The sequence below is a fragment of the Bactrocera dorsalis genome, chromosome 5, assembly GCF_023373825.1.
Source record: "Bactrocera dorsalis isolate Fly_Bdor chromosome 5, ASM2337382v1, whole genome shotgun sequence".
Classification (NCBI taxonomy): Eukaryota; Metazoa; Arthropoda; class Insecta; order Diptera; family Tephritidae; genus Bactrocera; species Bactrocera dorsalis.
In genome coordinates this window covers 41,913,321-41,941,278 of record NC_064307.1, presented here as the reverse complement: position 1 = coordinate 41,941,278, position 27,958 = coordinate 41,913,321, and the positions used below count along the sequence as shown (strand labels likewise).

Genomic DNA, 27,958 nt, shown 5'->3' with positions numbered 1-27,958 from the left:
AATAAACGAAAAAAGTCTCGAAAAATTATGCGCAATGTTCCTCTTCAGCGAACACCCTCGCCGGTTACGGCTCAGAGTTGCGCATGCGTACGAAGAGCAGCAACAAAAAAGGTGGCTACAGTGGCCGTAAAGCTGCATACTAGCGGATTTTATGGTGTGTACCTTGTATATATTTGCTAGTCACAACAACAACTTGTTGCTTCGAACAACATTAAACACACAGCATGTGGTGCTGCCGTGAATGCTGGCGGTTGTTAAAATTGTAGCGCAGCGCTTTGCTGTTGTTGTTGGTCGTTTGGTTGGCTGTCTGGTGGTTGCTGTTCTGTCAAGTGTGAAGTCAGGAACAGGCGTAACTAAAAGTCCATGATACACTTGCATTTGATAAGCATTTCATTACAGAGCAGGTAGCACGTGAAGAAGAGTCACAAGTGCGCGATTGACTCAGTGGCTATTCTTGAAAGTGAGTGGGGTTTCTAGACTTATAGTAACTTGGCTTTTGGTCTAAATTTACACGATTGTTTGCTGGCTGTGTTCTTATGTCGCTTGTCCGAGTTTTGTCTACTACTTATTTGTTTTGGTTGAGTAAAGTTGTTGTAGCATTGTCGTGTTTAGTTGGCGGAAATAATAAATTCTTCGAAATTTTGGGTTCATTGACAGCGAATTTGACATTTCCCTTTGAGTCACCTTGCCAAATTGCGCAGTGTTGATTTTATTATGACGCTGAGTAATATTCTTTAATTGTGTATGCAGTGAGGAGAGGGTTACATGTAAGGAAAATTAATTTAGATTGGGCTTAAGTTATACATTTTTTTAGGGGAAATTACTAATTGTATTTTGTGGTAATATATTTTCAAGTGTGCAAATCAAAAATACATAGTTTGAGCTTCAACAAGTATTCCCTAAAATTTTGGGGCTGACTACAAAAGTTATGGGAATATTTTTTTCAAAAACTGAATCTTATTAAAATTCGATTTTCTCACGCCTAATATCATAATATGCTAATATAACTACTATATACATATGTACATATACATATATACTATATAATATTACGTGATATATTCTAAAACAACATTAGTTTTCCGTGAGTTCTCACAGTACTTTTGGCAGATATGTATGTGGTACATCATGTATAGTATGTATGAAAAATGTGTATGATTTATTAGTTAGGAAATATTTCCCTTTGTTTCTTTCTAATAGTTAGCTTAGAAAACTGATCCCTCAACACTGCGGTGGGATCATATTTTTGCTAATGACTTTTATTTCACATTTATGTTATAAAAATGTTTGAAACTGTAATCTAGAAAAGAAATAGTCAGCATTTTTGACTTTCCCCTCATTATACAGTACAAGCTTCTGCTGGTAAATGGGCTAAAGCATTTTTTTCAATAGATTAAGACATAACTAATAAAAATAAGTTTTCTGTTTTTCGAAGTTAATCTAGGAATATATGAATTCGAAATTTGAAATCATGATATCATCATTACATAAAACAATTTTTGAGAGATTGAGTCGTAATTAAACATATTAAAGGGATATAATTTTCGAAATATTTAACTTCGAAATTCGAAATATCTGACTTCGAAATTCGGAATCAGTCGTATTGAAATCATCATTACATGAAAATTTTTTTTGAGTGATTGGGTCGTAATTAAACATATTGCAACGCTTCGAATTATGACTTCGAATCTCGAAATTGGGTGTATTGAAATAATTTTTCATTAAATTTTTTTAAAGGTTGGATTCGAAATTCGAAATATTTAACTTCGAAATGGGAAATATTCGAGTACGAATTTCGAAATTGACCGTATTCAAATCATCATTAGTAATAACAATGTGTAAGTTACTAAAAAACTAATGCACTATATATGCTTTTCCCTTATTTCTATGATGTACTATATAACATATTGCGTTCAAGATTATATAACAGCTGCTATAAGGAATTAAAGTTTGATCAGATCAAAAAAGAAATTTCTATGCAGTTTTTATCTCCCCAAAAGTAGCGTAGCGTCGTTCTTTTGTGGGCCTCTTCAGCTTTGGGTCAAAAATGGTCACAGGGAATCAGGTCTTGGGAATGCAGTGGCTTGCAAACTTTCATCCCACAGAAAAACTATCAGTGCGACAGTTTTTGTGCCGGTACTACATATGTGATATCAAGCATGATATTCTTTAATATTCTTCATTTCATTGATATATTGAGTGGTCATTTTAGTTTTGAGAGGCTGGTGATATCAAGTACTTAAGGGAGTATTCTAGTCTGAAATTTGAAGAAATCGAAAAATTCATAGTTCGATAGTCTAGATATTCAGAAATATGTCCCTAAAAGGATTCAAATTATTTCCAAAGTTATAGTCGTGTTAGTGTTGGACGCGACTGGACCGGTTTGAGCTGTGGACAAAACCAAAAACGAGTTTTATTCAAAACGATTTTTGTTTAAATTCAACAAAGTTAAAAAATTAGCGAAAAAATCGACAACTTATTCTGTTTGATTATTTTTCACATAACTACTTTCAGAAAACATACCAACCAATACAAAAATTACACTGAGATTTTAAAATGTGAAACACGCACACTAACGGCACTTTGTTTTCAATCAATGCCAGTTAATTTTATGACATAGCCTGAAAATACAACCATAAAATATTGGATGCTGACAATAAAATCACATGCTCAGCTATAAAAAATAAACACGAAATTATTAGGTCCACAGTGGCCTTACTGTCAACTACTATACTCCCAAAATGTATCGATGCATTAAGCTCATATGTCTGATATTTTCCAATGATTTGCATAATCTGCTTATTTCCCGTCTCATTTGAAGCGTGTTTTATTGCCAACCTATCGCTTTCCCATGATCTTCAATATATTGCCTTTATTGGCTTCGTATTCTTCCAACTAAGGCAGCAACACCTTCAAGCCACAAAGCCAGCCGTAACAAAAAAAAAAAAAAAAACGTAAAATGTAACGGAACACATTTACGTTATTGTTGTTGTAGCGTGCGTATTACACATTGGATGTTGCTATGTAATACTTCGTGCTATTGACACTATTGGGTTGCAATCGCGGTGGCATGCAACACAATCGCCGGCAATTTCCGCTCGATCGTTTGCAGTCGCCAGCTGAGGTGGAAATATAAAAAGAGTGAAGAAGAAGAGCAGTATTTTGATGTCACAACACGCTGGAGATTGATACAGAAGAAGATGGTTATATTCCCAAGCAACTGATTATATACATACATACATATATGTTTGTGTATCTGTAATTATTTATGTGTGTATATGGGTTTGCTTGAATGTGTGTGTGTATAATCAATGCATTTTCATTCAGCCACCTTCAACGCCAACTTCTCCTCGTCTTTTTTCTTCTTCTACTCTCCCTCAAGCAAAGTCATTAACATCTCTTTCATGGCTTCTTGAGACACCTTGTGCGTGTGAGTGAGTGTGTATGTGTGTGTTCGCGTCAAAGTGTCATCTAATGATTACGCTGTTCATTTTCAAGCGATAATATTGATGCGTGTGTGAGCGTCTAACGCCTGCGATCGCTTTCTAAATTGAAACAATACTCGAGCCAAGCGCCTTGGCACCCAAGCAAGTGCCACTGCCACCCGCTCAAAGCTATTATCAGTGTTGTTGTTAAAATTATCATTGTTGTTGTAAATTATATATGTATCTATTGTAGTTAACATTTTCAATGTTGTTGTTGTTGTTGTTATATATAATTAATGTTTTTGTTGTTATAATATAAATAATGTCTTTGATTTTGTTGTTGCAGCTATAAATATTTTTGTTGTTGTTGTTGTTTCCTCTGTTGTTGTTTTTAGTATGATCATTGTTATTGTTGTATGTGTGTATTATCATCATTGTTAATATTAACTTTGCTCTTGTTGTTGCATATATGATCAGTGTCGTTGTTGTTGTTGTATAGTTAACAATATAAATGTAATTGTTAGTATAATCACTGTTGCTGTAGTATATAGTTGTTGTTATTATATATTATAATTGCTGTTGTTGTATATTATAATACTTGTTGTTTTTGTTGTTGCATGCCTAGGTTTTGATTGCAGCTTGCGGTTGAAATCGAATGCGTGTCATTACGAATGCCTGACTGCCGTCGAGAGAGTTCAACTTTCGCAAAAGGTGAAACAGAAACAAAAGCCAGTAACAACAACAACAAACCATTGGCGTTACATCGCAACCAACCACTTTGCCGTGCACCCGCTGCTTTTCAGCACCCTTTAATTATTCAGTTGTTGCTATCACTTTGCTTCAAGTGCATTACATAGTTGCTACGAAAACACAACAACAACAATAGGCATAAAAATTCAATTACATTGACCTTTGCAATGCCAGCAGCCAAGGTTTCGTTTTCTTGGCCTTCTTCGAGTTATGCGCATGAATTCTTCTTCATTTTTCATTTATTTATCAATTTTCGTTAAAATGCAATTTGCAAAAATTCGCAAGCCGTTAATGAGCGCGCATGAAATTATGCAAAATTACAACACACAAACACAGGCGTACTTGTGGGATCGCAGATGAGTGTGTGTGTGCCGGTGTGGGAGTTGCTTTGTGTGCATTTTCGCTAATCACTGCCTTAAATGAAGAAAATAAGTAGAATTTTTAGGAATGATAAGTGGGACAACATTAAGTTTTCAATTAAGGCTGTTTTAGTGCCTGTATTTGTTGTTCGCAAATTTTCTATTTCTATGCCGAATATGAATCATTTTCCAAACTATCTGCCCGCAAGTATTGTGATACACAGCAGCTTTGAAAACACACTTGAAAGTCGTTTTCAAATATTTTGACAGAAATGGCGTGTAAGTTTGAAAAGGGAAACACTATGTAAGGGATATGATTTTTATGGAAGCATAACCCCCTTATCGCAATTTCATCTGATTGAAAACGAGTTGTCCTCTTGCAATCAGGTGCTGGTGCTATGAACCTCCAGTGAGCGCTGGTCAACAACCAGAACTTGTGCGACTACGAGATCCTTGAATTGCAAGAGGTCCTCCGAACACCTTTTTTTCAAGAGATTGAGTCATAATTAATAAAAATAAGATCTCCGCTTTTCGAAGTTAACTTCGAAAATGTAAATATTTAACTTCGAATTTCGAAATTGAGCCTATTGGAATCATCATTATATAAAGAACTTTTTAATTAAACATACTTATTATATCACGTCCGACTTTCTTTTGCGTTCAAACGCTGGTGCTATGAACCAGGATGCGTTAGCCAGCAAGCAGAACTTGTGCGACTGCTAGATTCCTCTGACTCAAAGTGAACCGTAAGAGCTTCTCCGAATTACCTGCACTCAGGAAAGTCTTCTGACCTGTCCAATAGGTAAACACGGTGCGGTGGTTGTTTGCCAAAGCTGTATGATGCAAGGTGAGGTGGAATTATCTTGCCTTCTCCTCTATTGCCCGGCTTTTGCGAGAGTTAGTTTGAAATATCTCAGTAAACACATCCTTGGAGATACTAGCGATGTGGCTGGGATTAATATTAACCGATTTTATAAATTTGTGGGAACCTCAAAACAAACATTTGTAGAAGTGAGATCCACCGATATTGGTTAAACCCAACGACCTAACCTACCTTAATCTTAATCAAAAAATATGGAGTTTTGTTATAATAATCTGGGCAAAAAATAGTAATTTTAATTTAAAATTGCCGCGAAAACAGCATTCCTCGAAATATCTTTTTCTGGGTTGATATGACTGTCAGTGACATTTACACTTCAGATTTCCGTTCAGAATGTTGGAAGAGGTCTTCGGTGATAATTGTCGGCGTGTTTTTGATTGGAAAAAATTATTCAAAGAAGGTCGAGAACGCGTTGATGACGAACCACGTTTGGAACGGCCATCAACATCAATTGGTCATCAACAAAATAAAGGATTTGGTTCTTGAGAATCGACGACAAACAGTCAGAGTTCTTGCTGGCATGGTTGGAATATCGGAACAGTTAATTCTCTCAAAGGTCTACAGTTTTAAGACAAGTTCTCTTAGGTAGGCCAATCAAGATCCTGTGTGAGTTTCTGGCATGGAAGATCTGTGCATAATTGTATAGGATATAATAGGATTGTTAGGCGAAACTCGAATAAATATCTGACAATGGTGTTTCCGGTATTGGAATGATATGCGCTTAAATGCTCTCCAATGTTGCATTTTATATTATCACTACTCTAGATACAAAGAAAGCGTACTACATTAGAATCTCAGTGGATGTCACTGAAGTTGTGTCAGAGTTTATAATTTTTTGCCATCACAAGTGCTCAATCGATACACTGCGCAACAGCTCAGTCGCAAAAACAGCACTAGATTCAGTTTTGCCACTGTTTTAATACATTTCAATTTACATATAAACTAGTCGGTAGTTATGCAGCGGAAAATTATGTCTTAAACGGTTTCCCCATCAATTTTCTACTACTAGCAGACTTGTCTGTGCCGAAAATCGGGTTCATGAAGTCTAAGCTGGCAAAGGCACAATACACAATAGAAACTATACATACATATATGTTTATCTATTAATTGTAAAATTGCCTAGTAGAAAGGTAAATTGCTCGTGTACGAGCAAAGCTGAGTTAATTTAATTTCATTCGTTCCACAGTTGCGATGAATACAAACTCAACTACTTTTGAGGAACATTTCGGGCCGTGCAGTGCATCAGCACCCTGAACACCTACGCATCAACTGAGGCACTAGCGTTGAGACAAGCTTTGTCAGCTGCTTAGTTGCTCTTATAACTGTGCACTATGAGCTATTTGCTACTTTGAACGCTTGCTCCCTATTGCTTTATTATGGAAATTAAAGGTAAGAATTCGGATTTTCTACTTTTGTTTGCGCGATTGAAATATTGTTGTTGGCTTGAGACAAATGCTGGAACTGTGTCAAATTGTGTGGGTTGTGCACGCTCACTTTCAAGCTAGAGATGGTTGTAGATACACGTATTTATGTAACTGAGACGCTTAGATGTGACAGCGGTGAAAATCTGAAAGTCGAGCACTTGAATGTGTTGGAGACTATAATTTAATAAAGAATAAAGAATATGAAGAAAGTAGTAAAGAAAATATAGTCTTAGCTGGGAGAACGAAGACTACACGAAGACCGGAGAGTCTATTCGGTGCCGTTCGCAGCAAATCGGTCTGACGTATTGAACGACTTTGCTCGTTCGACGTCGAGACCTTAAATAGAAAGCGGGCAAAATACAGCTTGTACAAAAACTGAAGCCGCTCGACCTTCTCAAGCAACATCGTTTCGCTCTATGGGCTCTTGAAAAGTTCCAAGGAGATCCGACGTTTTCGAGCCAAATGTTGTTCAGCGATGAAGCCCATTTCTGGCCCAAAGGGTACGTAAACAGGCAAAATTACCGCATTCGGGAAGAAGGGCAACCTAAAGGGATTCAAGAGCTGTCATTTCATCTCGAAAGTCCGGCCATTCCAGGGCTGGTGAAATCAACGGTCTATATTTATTCCAAAATGTTGTCAGTGAGAACGTAACCGTCAATGGCGACTGTTATCGCGCCATGGTAAGCGACTATTTGATACCTAAAATTGAAGGTCGTGATCTCGTAGACATTTGGTTTCATCAAGACGGTGCCACTTCTCACACATCGTTTCACTCAAAAGGATCTCTAGCTGAATAGTTGGATAATGTTTTCAGAAAATTTGTTCGATGAGTTTAGTGAATACACATACCATGTAGGCTAGTTCTGAAATGGATCTGTTATTTATATACATATGTATATTTGGTTCTTATTTCTATGAATGAAATTTAAACCATTTACTATTTGATGAGATTTCTCGGAAGTCTTGAGAAAAACGCACTTTTTTTAGTGCGAAAGCGGTGCGTTATGCTTTCAGTCAGTGATCGAATTAAATAAAAATTTCATACCAAGCCAGGTTATTAGGTTATCAGACTTTTAGTATTAAATTACTATTAGCAAAAAATAGTAAGACTTTGTTTATAATTTTAAGTAAGCCTGTAAGATCTTTGACTTTTAATCGGCGATTCTCAAGTCTTTATTCCTTTATTTTATTGAAGTATTGATCATCAGTTTGTGTTGATGGTCGTCTTAGACGTGGTGGGACCAGAAAAAAATTTCCCTCGAAATTTAAATTAAAAAAGTCTTACTATTTTTTGCCCACACATACATATGTATGTACATATATGTATACTGCAGCATTTTTTGAGCACACCTGCAATTATTTTAAAGTAAACCGCAGGATTAACTCATTGGTCGGTTTGCCAGCAATTACAGTTGTAATTTATCGATGTGTGCGCGTATTTATTTAACCGCCTGCTGACAATGCGGCAGCACTTCATCAATTTACCACTTTGAGTTATTAGCCGTAATGAAAATTCCATTTGCCGCCACTTGGGTTTTTCGCCAAGCAATAATTGATAATTTTACATTAATAAACTGTCTAGCGGCGCCGAGCGACTCTGACCGCGCCGTTTCGGCTGGACACTGCCGATTTTCTAATTACGCAAATTTCTCGCTTGTTACCGCGGGGGGTGTTGAAAGCGCGCATAAACCGGCGAACCGGATACACAGAAAAGTACACGCATGCGTTTCTATATTTGAAGCTGCAAAAACAACAAGCGGCGATAACAGGCGTAAAAGAGTCGACAGAAGCAACGCCAGCTCAATGATAAGCATTACGGCTACCGGTCACGGCGCTTGGCAACCGAATTCATTGCTGTTCGTGAATAACTGTAATACTTTAGGCATTTTTTTTAAGTAGGTGTGTGAGTGTGTATGTAATTTTACGCGCCCGTTGACAATTTGTCACTGTGATTATGCCAATTTGTTAAGTTGTCAGCCGCGCTGAGCCAATTCAGCGCTGAGCTGATGATGTTGCTGTTGATTGCTTGGCGCTACCGGGCATTGCCAGCTGGTCGCTCGCCAGCCCATACCAACTACTGACGGCCCGTTACAGTTGCAGAGGCCAAAGCGCGTTCAAACTAATGTACAAAGCGCATCGGTTTCCGGTAAAATTCGTAATTACGCGCCTTTTGGTAGCCAACTCTTTGGTCTTACGCCTTTTCTATGTGCTCTTATATACACATGCATATACAGCTATGTATGAACCATTGCATGTAATCGGCTGTTCACAGCATTGCTGGGTTGGGCTGCCATATTTTGGGTTGGGCGGTGCGAATAACTTGGTGTTGCGGCTGTTGGTTGTTGGTTGGTGGCGGCTGCTTGCTGGTATGCACTGCAGCATATCGCACTTGATGGATCGCTTTAAATAGTTGCTGAAAGTTTGAAATACTTGTTTGGAATTTTTTTTGGGTGGTGCGGGCATAATAGATTAAATAACTGGAAGTTAGTTACGCAATCCTTTGAACTGTGCGAATTCTCTATACTAAAGCTAAAAGCGAATTAAATTAGTTTCGGTAACTAAAAGGCTTGTGGCCATTATACACATCACAACAACATTTATAAATATTTGAACCAATAAAATGAAGAATGAAGTATACTTATGTAAATGGGTTTTACACCTAAAATATTTTCACACGTACAATACATATTTCGAAATAATAAATACCTATAAGTCATACAATTTTACGAAAAGAAGCGGCGACTAACAGAAGGTTTCAAGATCGGAGCATACTTTTGTAGAAGCCCCAGAAGTGATCTAGCGACTGATGCCTAGAGCATACTGAAATTATAGAGGGAACACTTCTCCAGCCTGTTGAATGGCAGTGAAAGCATAACGCCAGGAGATGGTGAACCCGATTGTCCAATCGATTACGATGGTGCGAACGTTCCATTGCCCGACAGTGAAGAAGTTCGAATAGCGATTTCCCGTCTGAAGAACAACAAAGCGGCGGGGGCCGATGGATAAACACGGCGGCGAAGAACTGATAAACAGCATGCATCGGTTTCTTTCTAGAATGTGGTCGGACGAAAGCATGCCCGACTATTTAAGTGTGTTTTCTCAATCCACAAAAAGGGAGACCCAGCAATCTGCGCCAACTACCGTGGTATAAGCCTCCTAAACTTTACATATAAGGTACTATCGAGCGCACTGTGTAAAAGATTAAAGCGCACCGTCAACCAACTGATTGAGCTTTATCAGTGTGGCTTTAGGCTGGCTAGGTCATGTCGTCCGAATGAATGAAAACACTCAAGTTCTGAGGGTTTTCGACGCAGTATCCTCCGTGGAAAGTAGAGGAAGAGAAAGATTTCCGTTGGAAAAACCAGTTGGAGAAGGACCTGGCTGTACTTTGTACCTCGAACTGGCGCCAAATTGCGAAAAGAAGAAATGAACGCGCTGTTTTTACTCGGCTATACCTGCGTAAGCGCTGTCTACACCATTAAAGAAGAAGATGTACAAGGTGCGTTCCAAAGTAAACAGGACTTAAAAAAACAGAACAAATGGTTTTTCCGGCAAAATCAATTTATTTTATTCAAAATAGTCTCCTGCTTCAATACAGCTTTTTGCATGGTCCAAAAGTATGTCGAACGAGTGTTTAGCACGTTGGCCGGTATGGCCGCCAGTATGCCGGTGCAAGCCTTTTGAATGGCCTCTACATCTGCATAACGCTTTCCTTTCATGGGCAGATGCATTTTCTCGAAAAGGAAAAGGTCGCACGGTGCCATATCAGGTGAATACGAGGAGTGGTTAATAGTTAAAATGTGTTTTTTGGTCAAATAATCGGTCACAATCTCGATCGAAGAGACGGCGCATTATCGTGCAACAAACGTCAACTTTCATCATCGTGATATTCGATGCACACACCTTTCGTTGGCCCAAATGTTCGATCAAAATGCGATAAATCGATGTTTTGGAGATGTTCAATTCCATTTCCATGAATTGATGATTTCGCGATATACTTGGACCTTAGAGATCTGTATGGTATGGGGATTAGCTGGACTGATGGACGTTTAGACGTTACAGGTGTGATCTCCACTAGTCGGAATGCCGAACAGTTAGGATCATTTGCCCGTGAATTGTTTAGGTTGCGAAGGCGTTTAACAGGAAATTAGGGTTAGCTTCTTGTGTTAATAGTGGGTGCATGTAATGTGCCTATGGAGTCCAACCCCTGGTCACCAGTCCAGAGCAGTATGGAAGCTCGACTGATGGTAGTTTCGGCTAGGAGGTCCTACCGGAAACTTAATTCTGGTACCGCGGGGAGCAGCAGCCCTTGAAGTTCGCTCTAACCTGATCTTGCGGACTGGCACATTGGAGAGTATCGTGGTGGTTGTGGTTAAATCCCGAATGCGGTAAGAATGGACACTTGTCAGTTGAATGTGGAATTGCATTGGAAGCGGGTGCCGGACCCAAAGTTCGCTAGAGGTTTTAGATAGGTCTCGAATCCTACCGAGTGATTAGTGAGTCCATTCTACACTGCCTGTTGGTACTGAAATCGCTTTTTATAGAAATAACATATCTTTCGATTCGGTATAGAGACTCAAAATTATTTTCGGTATACACTTTTTAAAAGCTTTATATTATTTCTTACAAAAAAAATATATTCTGCAGAGATGAAGTCAAAAGAAGTCAGCAAGTAAAACAAAATCAATCAAAATTCCCATTTTTAATTACACAATATGTTCACATGTGTCTCTACATATACACAAACACCTAAGTATTATATATAATATGTATGTGAGCTTAGTGTGGCGCCTCCACTGATCAATTAGCGGTTGCATGCGGCGAAAATCATTAAGGCCGCCAATGCGAACCAACTTTTTACGGTTTTTGAAATGTTTATTGCCAATTTACGCATTCGAAAAACATACGTGGCTTGTTGTTGTAATACAGTTTGTTGTTGTGTTTCAGTTTGTTGTTGTAATACAGTTTGTTGTTGTAATACAGTTTGTTGTTGTAATACAGCTTGTTGTTATAATACAGTCTGTTGTTGTAATGTAGTTTGTTGTTGTATTCGTGTTGTTTACGATTATTGCTGGCAGTTATGCGAGCTGTGCGTTTTATTGCGAATTTATGAGTGTTGCCGGAAAGTATTTGAAATAAAAAGAAATATGCAAAAGTCGAAGAAAACATGTAGACTTGCACCAATTTGCCATCAAATGCACTCAACACAAATTTTACCTACACATCTACATACTTATGTACAGATAATACTTGTAAAAGCGGCTGAAAATGCTTCAAAATGTCCTAGTGCCGGCCTGTTGCACGGTAGCGACTGCGCATGCGCGGAGAAAGCAAACACTTAAACTTGCAATGCGCGGCGCAAACGTGACCGTTACTTTCAATGACTATTTACACGCTTGTTAACATAAACAAATATTAATAATACGCGCAGTAATGGTAATACTAAACTTTTTTTTTCAATCGAAATTGTTGCCACATGCCGCATGCCACGTTGACAGGCGTGTGTGTGTATGTGTGTATATCGCCAAATTGTTGAACGAATTAAACGTTTTCTTGCGAATGTCCAAAAAGTGCAAATTGCACAAATTCAAGCCGACAAATACGCAATGTTGAGCAGACGGCTGCATAACGGCGCATAGCTGGGAACAAGGTCCGACAGACAGTAGTGCGCTGGCTCTGGCTAAATGAATAGCTGCTTGTCAGTATGGAAAAAATGCATAAACCGAAAACTTAAACAGGCAACAACAAGTGATTTGTTGAAAAGTCTGCAAAAGCAAAAAGAAATTACTGACAGCAAGCATATATGTATATACATACATACATACATACATAACTATAAACATACATATATACACACATATATGTGTATAGAGCCATACACTTTTTTTCGATTTCAAATTAAAATCGTGGCAACATTGCTTATTGTGACTTTGTCTATATTCGTTTTTGTTGTAGTACAAATTTGTACATTTTTCGCACTGCGAGCCAGTTTTGTGGCGGTTAAGTTGATAAGTGCAACGCTTGCGGCGACATTAGCCACATTTTTGCAAATTCAGTGGCGTGTTGCACAGTGCGACAAGTTTTATAAAAGCAACAAAAAATTTAACTTCGGCAATACCCTTCACAAATATAAAATATTGCTTACAAGAACTGGCTCTTAATTGGTTATATAGTATGACAACTACATACATATATACTATATTATTCCTGATGTGAACAATTTTTTGCGAGATTATAACTTTATCTTACGCAAATATTCGTGCCAAATTTTGTGTAAATATCTCCTCGAATAAAAGTGATTTTCATACAAGAATCGCTCAGTTTGTATGACAGCTATATGCTAAGGTGGTCCCATATCGGTGGTTCCAATAGAGGATCAGCTTCTTGGGGAGGTAAGAACTTGTGAGAAATTTCAGATCGCTATCTCAAAAACAGAAGGGCTGGTTACAAAATATTGCTTGCTTTGATAGGAGCAACTTGCCTTGCATTTTCGAAACCTATATTTATGAATAAGAAGAAGAAGAAACTTTTTTTATTTCTGCGCTAAACAGCCTGTCCAACAATTGAAATAAAATTCGCTGATCGTTGCCGACGATAGTGAAGTTACTCTTCGAAATGGTTCACGAAATAAACCGAATGCATGTATGGTGTTACCTAGTATTGGGTAATATAATAACTATATAATAACTCTTTATATCGAACAATGTAAAATTTATCCTTGTAGCGCAAAATTTTCTCCCAACAGTCAAAACCAGATCCATTGCATTCTGACGTAGACCTATCCGGCTCACTTTCTATGTAATCATTATTTTGCTCTTCTAAAAGAGGCCTCTAAAATTTTATATTTTTCCACTAGTGGTTCTTATTGCACACTATCCAAAAGAAATATATGCGGTAAAGTTTAAAATTTTGTGTGACACTACATAGTTGTCTAAGTTGGATGGAGGAGGGTGAGGTGGAAACATACTGGCATTTTCTTCTGTATTGTCCAGTCTTTGCAAGACTAAGGCTGAAACATCTCGGTATTATCTTCGGCGAAACAGAAAACATCGCCGAAACTGAGATTAGCCGCCTCAACAAATTTGTGATAGTATCGAAGCGCTTTGCCGATTTGTAAGGGTCTTATGATTTAATATAGAAGAGTTTTAGTTACAAAATCGGACCGACGTTCTAAGCTATCCAAGTGAGATACCTGTTATGAATGGCCTCTTAACCTAATTTAACCTATCTAATGTTTTAAGCAACATTACTACTGATTATATATGTTTTGGTGCTAGACATAACCTATAATTTTTTCAGCTTATGGGAGATTAGTTCGTAATATATAACTGAGGACTGAGGGACCCGAGCTTTGTTATTTTGATACAAAAATGCATTGAAGGAACAGGATTTTAAAATATTCCAACTTTAATATTGAGCTTGCCCCACTTGTTTACTAAATACTTAACACCGTAAAAATATTTTAACAAGTCGTATGAAAGAATATTGACTATTTTACTTCGTGGTTAGTCGGTGGATTGCTTCACCAAAGCGGTTTCCTACCTTCAATGTTGAAACAAATTTGGAAAAATACGTTCGTTACTGAAAATTTATCAGATAGCTGGCAGTATAGGTCATATAAGGTGGAGAGTTTGGGTTCTACGATAACTAGTGGTTGTGAATGGATTGAACTGTCATTGATGTAATATTATTTCGTGCCTACAGATATTATAAATCTGTATACTGACTTATGTAAAATTATGCTTTCTTAAAAGTACGACAATGCAACCCTGATTAGATGGATTTTGAGATAGTTTGAACCTATCTGAATTTTACAAGAAATTTATTTGCGTGTTTTAATATTTGAATAATGTTACACAAATAAAAGTCTCTTCTTCTATAACTTTGTTGTTTTTAGAATGTATTAGGGTTTCTATAAGATTATTATTACTATGAATAACAGATTGAGTGAAGATTCGAGAAATTGGAAGTATTTTGACGAGCTCATTTTTTTCTTTAGTCTGGAAAGATTGGAAAAGACCGTCAGTGATATTTTTTTGTCGGGAGGAAGTGTTTTTAATTAGTACAAATTTTTCAAAGGTGGTCGAGATCACGTTGATGATGAACTACGTCGTGAACGGCCATCAACATCAACTGATGATCAAAACATATATAAAATGAAGGAATTGTTGCTTGAGAATCGACGATTAACAGTCTGAAATCTTACTGGCATTGTTGGAATACTGGAAGGATCACTGAAACCCATTTGGGCCTAGGAAAAGTGAAAGAACGTTTGCTTCGCCTTAACGTCTGTGAAACAATGCTTTCCGACTACTATGATGTCATGAAACTGGCGATGAGTTTTGGATCCATGCTTACGACCTGGAAACAGACGATCAATCGGCCGAATTTGGTGGGAAAGATGAGCTGAAGCCGAAAAACAAGTCAAAGCAGGTTAAAAATTAATTTGAGATGTAGTGACCTCCGAATTCTTTTCAATCAGCCATACTATCAATAAGGAATACTATTTGAATGTTTCGCATTGTTTGCACGAATCTATTCGTAAACAGAGGCCCGCCAAATTTTCAACCAACTTCGTGTCGCAACCACTGTGTTCGTTTGATTTAGCTACATGTGACTTCTGGCTATTCGACAAACTGAAACGACCGCTTCGGAGAAATCCTTCTGCGTCAATTAAACAAGAATCGCTATGCGAATTGAAGGTTACTACATAAATTGATTTTAATAACTGTTTCGAAGCTTGGAAAAAATGTTGGCAAAAGAGTATTGGGGCCAAGAGGGACTACTTTTAGGAGGACCACATAAACTTTTAAGAATAAACTAAGAATTTAGTTTGAATTATGAACAGATTCTTACTATTTTTAGCTCATATTAGTAAGTATATAATAATTATTATTATTTGTTTGTATTATTTTTTTTATCTCTTCTTCTTCTTAATTGGCGTAGACACCGCTTACGCGATTATAGCCGAAGTTTTCATTGGGTGTTTTTTTTACGTGGCGGATCCCAAACTTAGCGCACAACCCTATGTAGAGGATGTTTCGCCTTCTCAATTTAGCTCACCTTAAAATGGATGTTCTTAGGCTACCCAGAAGATACTTGGCCAAAGACCGGAAGTCGTGAGCTGCTTGAGCCATATGTAAAAGAATCGTTTCTGGCCACTCCCAAGTGAATGGCGATCAGAGAACTTTCCTCACTTGCGTGAACTTCTACACATGACCCCATCCTCCTCTAGCAATTTCATATTTTTACTTAATTACTAATTTTTCGCGTTTTCGTCAGTATTAACACACTATAGACATATACCAGCCAAGTACAAAATAACAACAAAAAACCATATAAATACATATGTGTAACGAAATAAAAAATTTTCGAATTTTTTTAATAGACAAAAAGCTGCTAATGGCCTTTGAAATCAGTGTCTTTTAATTGCACAATTTGTTTTATTATTTGATTCGAAATTTATTGGAAAATAAAATTTTTTTCATACATACATTTATGTATATCTACTTCCATAAGTAATCACCAGCGTCGCATACGAATGTAAACACACATGGGAAATATTGAAAAAGAAATTAAAAACCGCATATTTTTAAAGCGCAGCATTTCCACTTATTTGAAGATTTTCAATTTTCTTTTTTGCATTTTTTAAATTTTGCTTTTAATGCATTTCATATCGTTCAATCAAACAATTTGTTGGCGCGCTTTATAGACATTTTGACTGGCGGGCATGTAGTTATTGTTACTATGGTTTTTTTCCATTTTGAATAAAATGCGGAATTTTGCATGCCTCGCGATTTTCCACTTGGCGCATTACGTTTATCAGTTGGCATTTGCTGCGCACGCGAGTGACGTTGATGTCGGCCGATGTCGTCATAATTCCGAAACGTTTAATCACTCGGCGATAAAGTTGAAGTTTATGTTGTTGACTGGCGACGACGGTGAGTGCGATAGGGTTGAATGTGCGAAACACGCACTGGAATGCATAAATTTTCTAACGTATTGTAATTGCCACAAAAGCTGATTTCACTCGTTTTATAGAGTAAGTGAGTTATTATTTAATAAAAAAGAAATTTTGCAAGAGTTTTCGTTTTTCGTTGAGTGGTTTAAGTCGTTTTTTGTTTAATGAAATGATAATAAAGTGTTGAATTTTACTTCGGTTATCTAATCGGTTGAGATCTGTTGCCCGAAACAAATTGTAACAAGCAATTTTGTGCGGGAAGTGGCCGCCGGAACGTAGACATTTGTTGATTTGAAATTAACCGGTGGCTTTTCGTATATGGAGTACATGAATTTATGTTGTATATGAAGTAAAACAAATATTATTTCTTGGCTCTAAAAGGCATTAAGTACCCATATAGCATTTTAAAGAATAAAGGGAACTTTTTCATTTTTTTTCAAAACTCTGTGAACTCTTTCATATCTGTTTATCGGTTTTTCTAATAGGTATAATATGATTTATAAGTGTCGTTACGGTCATTTTAAATGATGGGACTGTCTCAAACCACAACATGGCCGATTTTAAGAAAGGATTTGGGCTTGCACCCGTATAGAATTATTCTCATTCAAAAACTGAAGACATTGGACTACCGTAAAAGTCGTGAATTTACTGATTATGTCTTGGCACAACTTGAAAACGATTTTTTTAAAGAAATCATCTTCTCCGATGATGACTCTCATCAGAGTGATGCAGTAAATAAACAAAACTGTTGATTCTGTTGCAAAGAAAGTTCACAAATAATTGACAAATTGATGTGGCTTTAGGTCTGGTGGAATCATCGGCCCGTACTTCTTTCGAAATGAAGTTTATGACACAGTTGCTGGCAACTTTTTATGGCCGCAATTGGAAGCAGTTGATCTTGGCAATATCTGGTCCCAACAAGACGGGGCTACGTGCCACACAGCACGTGCAACAAACGGATTATTGCGAGACAAGTTTGAAGATTCGATTATTTCAAGAAATTGTGACATTAAATGGCCTCCAAGAAGTTGTGATTAAACACTATTAGGCCATTTCTTGTGAGGTTATTTGATAAATCATATCTCTCTTATTGGAAAACCCTTGTACTAGAGCTGTTTCCAACTCTTGAATCAGTTTTATATATAAGTCTTTTTGTTTTTGAAAATGTTATTTAATATGAACAGTGTAGTTTTGCAATTTTCCTGAGAAATGCCATCTTCAATGGTCCGAAATTTGTTTTTGCTTTCTTGAAGTGTAGAACTACTCAATGTGAGTTTTTCAAATGTGAAACCTATTGCTTTCTACCATAATATGCAAAATCTAGTACAGGCTTGTAGAACATGTCTTCTACATCGGATTGTGTATATTTTCGTCACTTATGACTATGGTGACTATGAATAACCGCTGTCGACCCGTTTATAAAGCGAAGATCTCTTCCGGGTTTGAGGCCCTTAATACTTGGTGGCAGGGAGTTGTCTAAAAAGCTCAAATTACTAGGCATCAGAAGCACTTGAAGCTATACTGGAGTTCAAATCGTTCCATCTAGTGATTAAGCAGACACATACCATGCTGCTCATGGCAGCAGAGGGTTTTGGCAAATGGAAGATAATGTCGTCTTAACAAATGATGGTCTTAGGGGAAGACACACCACTGGCCGTTCTTCCAAGGCACGGTGTTACGAAGAGGGTAAATTTTACAGAGAAGTTTGGTTTTATTCTCGGCAGTAAGGCGGATTGGAGTACTTCCACGCTCGGCTTACTACTTAGGGGCAGCACTATCCAGTGATACAGTGACGGCTCGAAAACACCGGAAGGCATTAAGGGCAACCATTATGGGACCGGATACCAACCTATGAGACGTTTTCCGATCATCTTTCAAGCAGAAGTCTTTGCTATGAGTCAAGTCATCACAACTATCGCAACCAGCGCATCGCTATATTCAGCAATAGTCAAGCGGCAAGAAAAGCGATCTTAGCGTATGAGGTCAAATCGCTATTAGTGGAGGAGCGTATAGGAAGGCTGAACTGCCTTTCAGTTCGCAACCGTGTACACTTTATCTAGGTGCCGTGGTATAAAGGGGTAGCTTGCAATGAGCTGGCCGACGAAGTAACCCGCTCTGCGGCAGCTTCGAGAACGCCACTGGCAGCAGGTATGCGCCACGCCAAGTTACTACTGGGAGGTTACAACCTAGATATATGATTAACCTCTTCTTAGACAAATTGCGTTTCCTAATAGTTCTCTAAACAGGGCACTGTAGGCTCAGAAAGCAGTTGTCCAACATGAGCATATTCTCCTGTGCAAACTGGCAGTTTTGCGACATCGTACATGAAACTCCAGAACACCTGATTCTAGATTGCCCAGCAGGTAGTGGAAACTGTCACAAGGCTCTAGGATCCATCTACTTGGACTGGGATAAAATCACCTCATTCGCGCCCGGCAAGCTCCTGGAATTGTTCAAAACGCTGGAACGCCTTTGTGGCCATGAGAGAGCAGAATGCAAAACCTCAATTATTTTCTATCTATCATTTATTTTGAAACATCGTTGTCGATTTAATTAAAGTACATTTATCGGATTCAGCGATATGAAACCTCAAATTCCATGAAACAGGGAACAGACTGCGATGTATCTGTAAAGTGTTAATATAGTTTCTACGCGTCCCACGGTACAATCATATCGATGTATAAACTGCGGTCACTATACCATGCACATCTTGAATATTACATAATAATTTTTCTGGGTTGAGATATCAAGCTCTTATGTTTTGCAACTTAAGAGACGCGCTATTGACGTTCCTTCGGATTTCTAAGACCTGGTCGGATCGATCTTCATGATCAAAGTTTTCGTTTCGCGAAGACAATTTTTTTTTAAAGTTGGCTGCCTTTGAATGTTATTTAGGTTAAAAAAAATAGAACCATTTTTTATACCCTATACTTTGTTCACTTCCTCTAATGGATTAATATTAATATTTTCTCAATACATTTCAATTTCCATTATATTTTTTCCATGCACTTCACTTCACACTTTAAGTATATTCAAATGGTTACTCTTGAAAGCTATAGATTTTTTAAATTTTTTTTTGGAATATTTACCCAATAACTTTTTCCTGTCACTCCACTAATCCACTGATTAATCGCTAGCCACCATGACATTATGTGGCATACCAAAACGGTAATAAATGCACTTTTTCCAATAAATCAAATGCGAGTAAATACCGCTAGTAGTTAGTACTAGTCTTCAGTAACAAATTAGGCTAGAGGCTAATTTCGAAACGTCAAAGTCGGTGAAAAGTGATAAATCAATTCAGGCTGCCGGGCGGCTGTTGTTGTTGTTGTTTACACGCTTAAACATCCATTTTATGATAAATATGAGTAGCTTGTCACTTAGGCCATAGTAAGGGGTGCCGCAATTTATATGTCAGTGGTGGAAAAGTGTGGCCGGATGCTGGCATGCCATAAGACACCGCGGCGCCATTGATTGGAGTCCACATTTTTGGTGTTGCAACTAATTAGATATGATTGATTTGCTTTGACATTTTAAGTGGAAATAAAAGTGAAGTAGCAAATAGGTGCGCTCACAAGTGTATTTGGGTGTTGGACATGTGTAAGGTGCTGCTGGCGAGATGCGACAAATCAAATTAGCAAAAGCTGTTGAGAAATGGACTCAACTATTTAGTTGCATGCGCTATTTATTCACATTTTTTAGTTTTCTCTTTATTTTGTTTACACTTGTGAAGAGTCTCCTTGCGACAAGTTGTAGATATTTTAAAATTAGACAGAAAAATGTACTATAACAACTTCATTTAATAATTAAGTGGATAATAAAGTGTACTGAGACCACCTAATTGATTTCGATGGAGCAGACGTTCTATTGCTCGATCACGAAGAAGTTCGAATAGCAATTATCCCACCAAAGACTGAAAATGCGACGGATGCCGCTGAATTGACAGTCGAGCTATTCAAGTACGCCGGTGAAGAGCTGATAAGAAGCATGCATCAGCTTCTTTGTAGAATATGGTCGGACGAAAGCATGCCCGACAATTGGAAGACCCCGCAATCTGCGACAACTACCGTGGGATATACCTCCTCAATATCACATATAAGGTTCTATCTAGCGGATTGTGTGAAAGATTAAAACCTACAGTCAACAAATTGAATGGATCTTATCAGTGTGATTTTAGACTAGGAAAATCAACAATTGACCAGATTTTCACCATGCGCCAAATCTCGGAAAAGACCCGTGAAAAGAGAATCGAGACGCACCACCTCTTCCTCGATGTCAAAGCTGCTTTGACGAAAAGGAGCTGTCTTTATGCCGCGATGTCTGAACTTGGATCCCAGAAAAACTTACACGGTTGTGTAAACTGATTGTGTAATCTGCCAATACCAAAAGCTCCGTCAGGATCGGGAAAGACCATTTCCACTACTCGATACCAAGCGATGTTTCAGACAAGGCGACTCCCTTTCGTGCGACTTTTTCAATCTACTGCTGGAGAAAATAATTCGAGCTGCAGAGCTAAATTGAGAAGATACAATCTTCTGCAAGATTGTACAGCTGCTGGCGTACTTCGATGACATCGATATCATTGGCCTCAACACCTGCGCCGTTAGTTCTGCTTTCTCCAGAATGGATAAAGAAGCAAAGCAAATGGGTCTGGTGGTGAATGAAGGAAATATCTCCTGTCATCAAAAAAACAATTGTCGCAGTCGTGACTTGGGTCCCACGTCACTTTTGGCAGTCATAAATTCGAAGTCGTAAATAATAACACCAACAACAACGTCAGCCTCGAAATTCTACGCAGAATAACTCTTACCAACAAGTGCTACTTCGGACTGAGTAGGCAATTGAGAAGTAAAGTCCTCTCTCGACGAACAAAGACCAAACTCTACAAGTCACTGATCATCCCCGTACTGCTATATGGTGCAGAGGCCTGGACGATGACAACAACTGATGAGTCGACGTTGCGAGTTTTCGAGAGAAAAGTTCTGCGAAAGATTTATGGTCCTTTGCGCGTTGGCCACGGCGAATATGGCATTCGATGGAACGATGAGATGTATGAGATATATGACGACATTGACGTAGATCAGCTAATTAAAAGACAGCGGCTACGCTGGCTAGGTCATGTCATCCTAATGGAAGCAAATACTCCAGCTCTGAGAGTATTCGACGTTGTGTCCGCCGGGGGAAGCAGATGAATAGGAAGACTTTCATTCCTTTGGAAAAAAAAGATGGAGAAGGACGGGGGTACACTTGGAATCTCAAATTGGTGCCGAAGAGTGAAAAGGAAGAACGACTGGCGCGCTGTTGTAAACTCAATTATAACTACGTAAGCAGTGTCTACGCCAATAATGAAGAAGAAAAAAGAAGTCCATAACATTAAGTTCTAACTATGTACGGATGACCCAATTCAATAACACAAATCTCCAATATATAACTACAAAAGAAAAATGTTCATCAAAGTAGACTAGTTCTACCTTGCCACAAATGAGGGTCTACCAATTTTGGTACTGGTTGACCGACAACACAGACGCAATATTCCGCAAGCTCATGTAATCAAACATATTATTGAGTAATCATTACATTAATCGAATTAAAAAGAGCAGTGAAGTCATTGAATTATGGAAAATCAGGTCGGAAAACCAACCACATAGATCCTACCTTATAAGACCAAACCGTTTTATAGACTATGTATTACCGTGAGCGCTAGCGACTAAATGGAGCGCATAGTTGTTCTAGTACGCGCTGCAAGAAGCGCGCCGCATATCTTCCACCATATAAACCCACTTTTCGCATTTCACGGCGCGACATGGAAACGTGAAATAGAAATGATTTCACCAGAAAAGGAAATTTATTGCACATTCTTTTTCGTACAACAAAAAGAAACACACGAGTAGTACGCAGAAAAATCAGAAAAATGAAAAAAGGCAAATGAATTAAAAACGCAGCGGAAAATCTCGCGTTAAACGCGCACAAAGGCGAGGAAAGCCAAGCGCAAAGCCACAGTCGTAGACTACGGAGGCGAGCTAGAATAAATTGTAGATATCTATGTGTGTGTGCGTGTGTGTCTAGAGGCACGTAAAATGCAAGAAAGCTGAACAACAAACCTGTTGCTGCTGCTGCTGTGATGGATAGTGATGCTGTTGCTGTTGTTGGTGTTGTAGCTGCTGCGAGTCAACGCGGTCTGTAGGCCAAACATTCCTTCTGTTGCAGCGGCTTCTGCCAGCTCTCGAGCCGCTTAGCGCATCTTCATGGTTGCTGTTGTTGTTGCTGGCACTATTTGCGTTGCCATTCAATTGTTGCTGCGGTTGTTGCTGCTGCTGCTGTTGTTGTTGCTGTTGCTGCTGTGGCGGCAATGTGTTGTGATTAATTGGCCTGTTAAAATTCCCATGAATGGCGGCTGTGGCTGCGTTGCCAACCGCATTCCCGCTTGCGTTCGCATTCTCGGCAATCGCCGCATGCCTGAATTGTGCCAACATTTGTTGTTGCTGTTGCTGCATATTCAACGCGCCGGCTGACTTTGATTTGGCGACAACAATGGGACAGCGCGCCGGTATTGCTGGCGGCTTGGCATCCTCCTCGGCCGGCTCATCGCTGCTGGCGTCGCTTTCTAAGTAAACATTGTTGCTGCAGCTGCCGTTATTATTATTGTTGTTGTTATTGTTGGTACTGCTGTTGTTGGCCTCATTCTTGCCGGCCGTTGTGGTTGCCACTTGTCGGCGCTGCGGCAAAGGTGGACACTCCAGGCTGTTGCACTCCATATTGACATTGTTGTTGCTAATGCTGTTAGTGGTGTTGTTGTTGCCATTAAAAGCGCTAATTTTGCGATACTGCCCGATATCGAAATCCAACGACTTGCACTGCATATCATTAGTGCCGCCCGGGCCACCGCCACCGCCAGCACCGTTATACATGGAGAGCGAGCGCGCGAAGGAGCTTTTGAAGTAGCGACACGGCAGATTGAAATCGAAATCTGGCGGCGAGGCGCTCGGCGATGCTGGTGATGCTTGCATATTGAGTGTTTGTATGTATGTGTGGGTGAGTGTATATATTATTTATTGGCTTGCGTGTGGCAGCTATGCAAATTGCGGTTGTCCGCTAGTTACACTTATTGTTGTTGTTGTTGTATTTTGGTCTGATGTTTCACGGTAGCGCTCACTAATCACATTCGTGTCACGTTCACGTCACTTACTTTGGCACATTCGCACATGTGTTATATATGTACGTACATATATACATAGATGCATATGTGTTTGTATGTGTGTGTGCTGTCCAAATATTTGCCCGACAGCTGGCCAATGTTGCGGATGACGCGTGCGTTGGCTGGCCACTCTTTACCAGCGTTTACCGCTTATGGTTGTTGTTGTTTTTGTTATTGGTATTTTGATTTTTGTTGTTGTTTTTTTGTAAAGAGGAAGCGTTTAGCTACTAAACACACTTTTTCACGTTTTATTATTTGCCTGTTACCTTTTATCGGTCTTCCCGACAAGAACCGTTATTGGCGCACACACAAACGAGGGGCGTGCGGAAGCCTTGTGTTGTTATAACTGCACATTTCCTAGCAATAATCACGCTAATCGCTCAAATTTTGACAATTACACAGTTGACAATTGATTTCAGTATTTTTTTTATTGCAAGTAACGGTACTTTTTACAAATATTTTCATAAATTAAAAGTCGAAAATTGTGTTTTGTAAAAACTACACTAAAATAAATTTTTTGGGAAAAACAGAATTTAACATTTTTTGTTGGAATTTTCATAAATGTCAATTTTTTTGTTGTACAACAAAAACACTTAAAATTTTTGTTTCATAATTTTATAAAAACAATTTCTTTTATAATATTGTGAATAATTTTTTTTTTAATCCGTTTCACAATTTCCCTGAAATTACAACAACTTTCTGCAAATTCTTTTACACACAATTCGTTTTAAACACTTTTGTTGTTTAATTTTTCAAATTTCTTTGCATTTACCACGATTTTCCCGTGTTGTTGTTGTTGTATCAATAAACTTAGAAAGTCTTTTTTCTATGTATTTTCAAATAATACCGTACACTTTTTTTCGTATTTTCTTTTGTGCAACTCTTCACTCCATAATTGAAAACAACAAAAACAAAAAATTTATAACAAATCACAAATGCGAACCGAAAAATGCCCACTTGTCTGCCACTTGGACATTGCGTGTCCGTATTGTTAAATATTTTATTTATTTATTGCTATATTGTTGTTGTAAGTATGTATTTATTTTATTATCTTTGGGCGCACTCGCGTCCACACACACGTCCGCCGCAAACAAGCTTTAGTTGGATATTAAAAATTCAAATTCATCAGCAAAAAGCACTTTAACCAACTAAGCGCACATGTGAGCGCCGGAGACGACGATTGGCGGCTGGTGGTTTCGGCTGTCGGCTGGCGGCCTGCTTGTTGTGCAGTCGGAGCGCATGGAAGCAACAGCTGTGAAGTCGCTTGAATGACATTGCGCGCCGGAAAAAATTCGCTCAGCACTTGCTTGTCTTCTACCGACTTAGAGCGCGAGAGAGCCCGCGCTCAGGTGAGAGCAAGCGAGATACAGAGCGTAAATGCGCGATCGGCTGACCGCTGCTATTCGCTTTATTTGCCGGTAAAAGACAATAATAAACAATGGCATAAAGGTGTGTGCATTGCTTACCTGTCTTCTTTTTGGAGCGTGCGATCGACTGGTTTGTTCTGCTGGGCAGGAGGCGAACAGAGTTGCCATGTAAGAGCAGTGGAGTAAGTGCGTGACTTTCTGACTTAATAATATAATATATTTATTATACGATAGTTTATACAATGATTTCTCGATGAGTTTCAAATATCACGATAATCATTTCTCTCGGTCAAAATAAAGCTGAAGGTCACTTCCGAAGTAAATGAAGTAATTTTGTAGTTGTGTCACTGTGAAAGGTATTTAAGGTATGTTTTAAGGTATAATTGTTAGTTCGACAGCAGACCGAATATTCGAGTATCACTTGTTGGCTTTACTTTTTTATGGTTATTGCTGGTTTTCGTATAACCGAATATTAATTAGTAAGGAGGTGATACCCCTTGAAACTCGGTTCGTTCAGCTGAAGTAGACGCGAACTTTGTGGTAACGGAATGGCTCAGTTTAAGATGGTGATGTGCGTACATCAATGGAATGAACTAATAAACAAGATTTAAAGGCTAACATTATTAGTTCTTGAGTTCAGCTTTTAGAAAAAGGAATAAAAAGAAAACCCAGAAAAAACATTAACTTCGGCAGCACCGTAACTATATTAGCCTACATAAAAATCTTGGATCGAATCGTATAAAAATACCATTATCTTGATTTTGATCGGTCAATTTGTAAGGCGGCAATGCAATAATACTACGATCTCTGATATTCGTGAGATCACGGATAATTCCACTTGGACTTCTAGCGACTCTTGTCTGTTGTGATAACTCCTAAATTTGGATCAAAAACGTCGTCGTATATCTACATAAAGCTTGAAGCCAGCCACAAATGTATTGAGCCGACCTATTTCTCGCGTTTGTGGAAAGTATGGCAATCAATATGCTTCATGAAAGCTGGACATTGAAGTAGAAAATTTTTCGATATTTGAAAAATTGCGGCCTCCAAAAACTTTAGCCTCACCACGTGAGCATATATAAGACAGTGTCCATAGTACACCTATCATTCCGGCGATGTGAGCCTTGCTAAGAGCTAGTAGTTTAATAGACCTTTAACTTTCTATTTAGGGCCATAAGGCTTGTGCCAAACTGGCGCGAGGGCCGTATATCCGACGCCTGAGAGCACGAAGATAGGGTAGCACCGTCCATTTCTATCCTAACGGAATTTGGGTGAATATGTCTCTTCTCTTAGTCTCAGCAAAGAAAAAATAAACAGTTTTCCATACAAGCACATGATTCCGTTCTTTCAGTTTGTATGACAGCTATATCGTATAGTGCTCCTTTGAAGATCAAGCATTTAAATTCCCTTTTTCAGAAGACAGTTCCGTATTGGCTTAAGTTATGAATTTATGTTTCATCCGGAATGGCGAAATAGTATAAAAATCAGACTGTATCTTCAGTTGGTTATTGCAAAACAACGCAAGGGTACATAGGTACACAGTAGGTTTACAAATATAATTGCTTAAATAGTCACTCACTTTCATAGACTGCGTTCTGAAATTTTGCACACGTCCAGTTCTTCCCAATAATCTATTTATTTGTCGGAACCTCTGATATCAGACCACTATAGCGTGTAGGTGCTATACAAACTGAACGATCCGCATCAAGTCCTTGTGTGGAAAACTTTTATATTTGACGATATATCTTAATGAAATTTGGCACAGATTATTATCCAACATAATGCTATAATCTCCAAAGAAATTATTCAGATCGGATCACTAGAGCATATAGCTGCCTCACAAACTGTACGATCGGAATCACATTGTTTAAAGAAGGCTAAGCTGACTCTTCTTGTTGTTTTTTTATTTTTATAATTAAGTGGCATCCTTCTTTTAAACTCAGCCTGTTGCTCTCTAAATGTCAATGAAGTCGATGCGCTCCGACTTTTATTTGATTTATTTGCTGCACACAACTGATTTTTGCCCTTTTTCGCACACTGTTATTAAAATACAAATATATGTACATATAAAAGGATGTACTTATGAGGTAAATACATACATAATGACTTGTGTGTGTATTTATTAGGTAATAAGTGCAAGGACACATGTCAAATGGTAGCAAGCCTGTTTGTTGCTATAAATATGTGTAGATAATTCGTACATCTGCATATATGTATATATGTGTGTACGTATTTATGGATGTAGGTATGCATTCACGAACAAATCACTATAAACCGCCAGCCGTAAATGTGTCTTACCTGTAGATGCAGGCAAGTTTTCAAGGACGAGTGAGTTCTTTCCAATACACACATACAAAGGATAACAGCTGAAGAGTTCTAATTGCATACAAAATGTTCATAGATTGGCTGTATGTACATATATATTATGCTTAAAAATAAATATATTTAGTGACACATATTTAATTTATATAAATTTAATTCTCTTTATAAGGGCTTCGATAATAGTATTTTTGACAATTTTTATAATTTAAGAAGGTGTTTCGGTATGAAAATCGAAAGAAGAATATTAAAATACCTTCTTAAAATATGATCGAAAG

At 38.3% G+C, this 27,958-nt stretch overlaps 1 protein-coding gene across 1 annotated transcript in view; it reads right to left on the bottom strand.

The window, feature by feature from the left end:
* The window catches only part of LOC105229041 (probable serine/threonine-protein kinase cdc7), a 95,245-nt gene extending 69,977 nt beyond the window's left edge, over positions 1-25,268 (bottom strand). Inside the window, exon 1 of the mRNA XM_011209095.4 lies at positions 22,901-25,268. Coding sequence (XP_011207397.2) covers positions 22,901-23,806 — 906 coding nt within the window. The 5' untranslated portion in view covers positions 23,807-25,268. The remainder of the gene's footprint in view (positions 1-22,900) is intronic.
* Between the last annotated feature and the right edge of the window lie 2,690 nt (positions 25,269-27,958).